The sequence below is a fragment of the Bremia lactucae genome, linkage group LG6 (assembly GCF_004359215.1).
Source record: "Bremia lactucae strain SF5 linkage group LG6, whole genome shotgun sequence".
Taxonomy (NCBI): domain Eukaryota; phylum Oomycota; class Peronosporomycetes; order Peronosporales; family Peronosporaceae; genus Bremia; species Bremia lactucae.
Genome location: NC_090615.1, coordinates 825,112 through 829,246, shown reverse-complemented (window position 1 = coordinate 829,246; position 4,135 = coordinate 825,112). Strand labels below are relative to the sequence as shown.

General features: G+C 42.9%; 1 protein-coding gene across 1 annotated transcript; it reads right to left on the bottom strand.

Moving 5' to 3' along the window:
* Positions 1 to 1,326: 1,326 nt before the first annotated feature.
* On the bottom strand, positions 1,327 to 2,409 carry CCR75_005960 (uncharacterized protein; the record flags this gene model as incomplete). Its single annotated transcript, XM_067964034.1, has 1 exon — positions 1,327 to 2,409. One exon carries the CDS (start codon positions 2,407 to 2,409, stop codon positions 1,327 to 1,329), a length of 1,083 nt encoding a protein of 360 aa, XP_067818968.1.
* Between the last annotated feature and the right edge of the window lie 1,726 nt (positions 2,410 to 4,135).

Here is a 4,135-nt window from a genome sequence, read left to right as displayed (position 1 = left end):
GGGCTGATAAAACGGGGTGTATCGTTATATGAAATTAACAGTTAAAGGTTGTTAACTAATATATTATCTAAAAGGTTAATAATATTTGGAGGATATTACTTTAAAATGTAATGTTCAAAATTCTTATCCATAAATAGGTATAGACTATTATATCTATTTATTCCGCAGACTAATCAGCTTTAGATATAAACAAAAGAGAGAGACAGATAAGATAAGATAAGATAAGAAAAGAGTTCAATTACATGTTTAGTATTAGTTTATATATAAGTTAGCATTTACAAGATAGATAGAAGAGAAACTTAATTATATTAATACAGTTTTCATTTAACCCTCTTTAAGCTATTTACCTTATAGAGAAGGCTTCCTCTGTACGTACTAGTCTACGTGAAATAACGAAAGGCACCACTCGCAACTGAAGCAGTGCGAAGTGGACTTGTACTGAAGTAGTACAAGTTGTAGTGCCCCGTTACAATAGCAGTAATAACGCTGACCTTGTCAAATACGTTACATTGCTCAAAGCGCCCGCCTTTTGTATTATAATTTGAAGAGAAAATTGTAGATTTTTGCCCTATTTTCCATCATATGTATATTCTTCTGTTGTAGGTTGTAGCTCTGAGCGGCGTGAACCTATGTGCGATGAATCTATAAGAACACCTGAAGAAACATCATCGCCTCCGGCGCAAGCATAACTGCTGCAGCTGTCGATCCCTCCCGGCTTTACAATTTTGCTTGAGCTAAAAGAGGGATGGGTTATCGAATTAGGCTGCCAGACTGAGTTGTCGGATTTGATACAGAAATGATGCATTGAGCTTAAGTGTCTTTTTTAGTGATATTAAACTTATGCTCCTGTAATGCAGAACAATATTACGGATGTTAATCGTATACTGGCTTAAAATAGAAAATAGAAAGACATTCTAGCCTGCGTATTATGCCATTGGACTGACACTGGAAACAAATTAGTAAACTTGCTAAATATATGGTGGATGCGGGCAAAAGCTTGCGTGTACAGAAGGTCAAGGAGGTCTGATCGAAAAGCCTTCCGTCGCCAACGTTGTCTTTTATTGTAATGCTGATTTAGCAAGACGTTGGGTCTGGCAAATTCATTAGCACCATGGAATCAAACACATGTGGTTAACTGTACGTCTGGTGTTAAAGAAACTGCATACTGGCAGATCCAGCTCTTTAGTGCAATACGAAATAAAATATTAAGAACATGACTAAGTCCCGCAGAAATCATTCATTAGGAGCAAATTGGCATGGATAAATACAATTATAACAATTGTTAATACCTAGTGTCGCTTAAAACACCAGAAGGAGCATCGGGATCTAAATCTTGGCAATCACGGACTCGTCAAGACGCACGGGGGAGCTAAACGTGTCAAACGAGCGGTTCAAACTTGCGCTAAAATCGACGCGTTTCCCGCCAAAAATCTTCTTCTTGACCGAGAACGCAATTGCCACTGCTGCGACGGTTGCTACAACGGCGAGCACGATCAAGACGGCCACTGGACTCGTGCCCACCGACGTCTCGCCAGAGCTCGTGGTCGCTTGCTGGACGTTCGATGCGTCCATGTGTTGCGTCTCGAGCATGTCGGCAATGCTGTTTTTCTCGGGCTCAAGGATCGACACGTCGGAGGCAGACACTTTGCCAGCCTTGTACGTGCCTCCTTCGCTCGAATCAAGCGCAACCTTTTGCTTTACAGAGATACTACTATTGGTGTCCATTTGCTGCGTGGAACTCGCGTCAAAGTTGGCCGTTCCTTCAGTGCAACTATTTGGTGAGAGCTTTACCGTCTCAGTTAGAATCTCGCCCGTAACCGACGTGACCTCGACCGGCACGGCATCTAAGTCGACGTTTTGACCACCGGCGAGCAAATAGTAATAGCACGAGTCCACCATGGTTACACTTTGATGCGCAATTCTGAGGTTAGCCACACCAGTGGCTAAATTTGTGGGTTGAAGGGCAAGCCACGACGAGTTGCTGCCACTTTTGGTGCAATACTGAATGTTGCCACGAACAGGGCACGCCACAAACTTCCATTTAATGGAGTAACGCGATGAAGTACTCCCTGTGAGCTTCTGGAAAACGGTTGGGCTTAGGTCCAAGTCGCCTGGTTGGCAATTCGGACACCGATCCACGAGGTAGACGAGCGCAGAACTCGTTTTATCCTTGCAGCGATCGTCACCGCACGAGATTTCGGCGCAGCGGCCACAATTGCGGGTCGAGTTCCACTGCGCGTCGTTTAGAGCCGCGTAATTGTCCGCGTCGCCCGATTCGTACATTAAATTGCAACTTCCCGACGACACTTGATTTAATTGGTAGGACGTGCCTTGGCCCGTAAAGTACGAAGTTTGATCTGCAAGCGCTATGGTGGCCACGAGTGCCCAGAGGCCAGCCCAAAGAATCATTATGCAACTTGTGGGAACAAAACCTACAACTGCGGCGAATGGAAAGTAAATCAAAAGCGCAGATCGCCCGCAAGATCACCACGTTTAGTGCCTCACGAGACACGGAGACGTGATGGAAACACCCATCTGATCGGACCTGATTCGTACCCCGGTTTATGCTTGAAACAGGCCAAGATTCGGTACTGCCTCTCACTCATTCAACGTCGTTTAGTTTTTGCTCATCAACTGGTTGCCAATTTTATGGGCACTTTTGACCTTTTCACGCTATTGTGCGTCTAGTCTGTAGAATTTTCTCTTTATGACACCACATGGCTACTTTATGGTAACCTTACGAACCGGATATAGTCCACAGATTGTCCGGAAAGCGGATAGAGGCTGATGTATTCTTACGACCATAACCTGGCTTTCAATATGTACGGCAGATCTACACCCGCATCTGAGCCGAGAAACCCGCTTGCGGCGCTGGCATTGGGCAGGTGTATCTTACATACTACTTTGTAAACTAGGAAATGTACAGCCCGCACAAACTGAATACTTGCAACAACCGAATTGCGCCTTTTAGGCCTCGGAATCGGGCAAGACAGAAAATTTCATCTCACACAGTGTAGAATATAGATGGTGGCGCCTGGGCGGTCACGAAAAGCGAACTTAAGTCTGTCAAATTCAAGTTCATTTTAAGATAGACATTTAACACGACGTAGGATTTTCTGCTCTTATTTTGACATGCCAATCCATTATGCTTGACAATTTTTAGATTTCGATCTGGAAAGCAGCTCTTTCAGCCGGTCCGACCGGGGTCCCACCCTGGTGAAGTGGTTAAGCATCGACTTGGTGACCCAAAGGACACGGGTTCGAAACCCGCACCAACCACAAGAATTGAAATGGAACAGACTTTCCGGTACCCTTGGGACCCCAGGTATTGTTAAGCACAGATAAGCCCTCGGGCTAGAATATAAAAAAAAAATATTCAGAATTAAAAACCTGACAAGAAAAATCAGATTAAAAAGCATGAGTTGTAGAATATCTTAGCCAAAGCCGAGTAGGTATAGGTTGTGTTAACGATAAATATACAATCAACTTTCAACTAAGCCACACAGGCTCACCGGTATGTCAGCCGATTCAACCTAGCCGGCAAAGGCCGTGCGTACTGCACGGTCTCTTTCCGTGCACCTTTTTGTGGTATTGTTAAGTACGACTTAATGTTGGAATCGCATCTCAAAATATTAAAGGTAATGTGAATTGAGATAGACAAATTTAGCTCAAGTGGTTATTGTAACGGGGCACTGCGACTTGTACTGTTTCAGTACAAGTCCACTTCACACTGCTTCAGATGTGAGTGGTGCCTCTCGTTAGGTGACGTACACTGTACGTATAGAGGAAGACTTCTCTTAAGGCAAGTAAGCTTAAGAGTGTAAAATGAAAACTGTATTAATATAGTTAAGTGTCTTGTTAATCTATCTTTGTAAATGTTGTTCTAACTATAAACTAATACTTAACATGTAAATGAATTCTTATCTATCTTATCTCGTAACTCTCTTTGATTACTTCTACAGCTGATTAGTCTGCGGAATAAATAGACATAATGGTCTATACCTATTTATGGATAAGAATTCAGGAAATTACTATTTAAAGTAATTTCCTCCAAATATTATCTACCTTTTGGATAATATTAATTAACAATCTTTTATTGTTAATTTCATGTAACGATACACCCCGTTACACCACG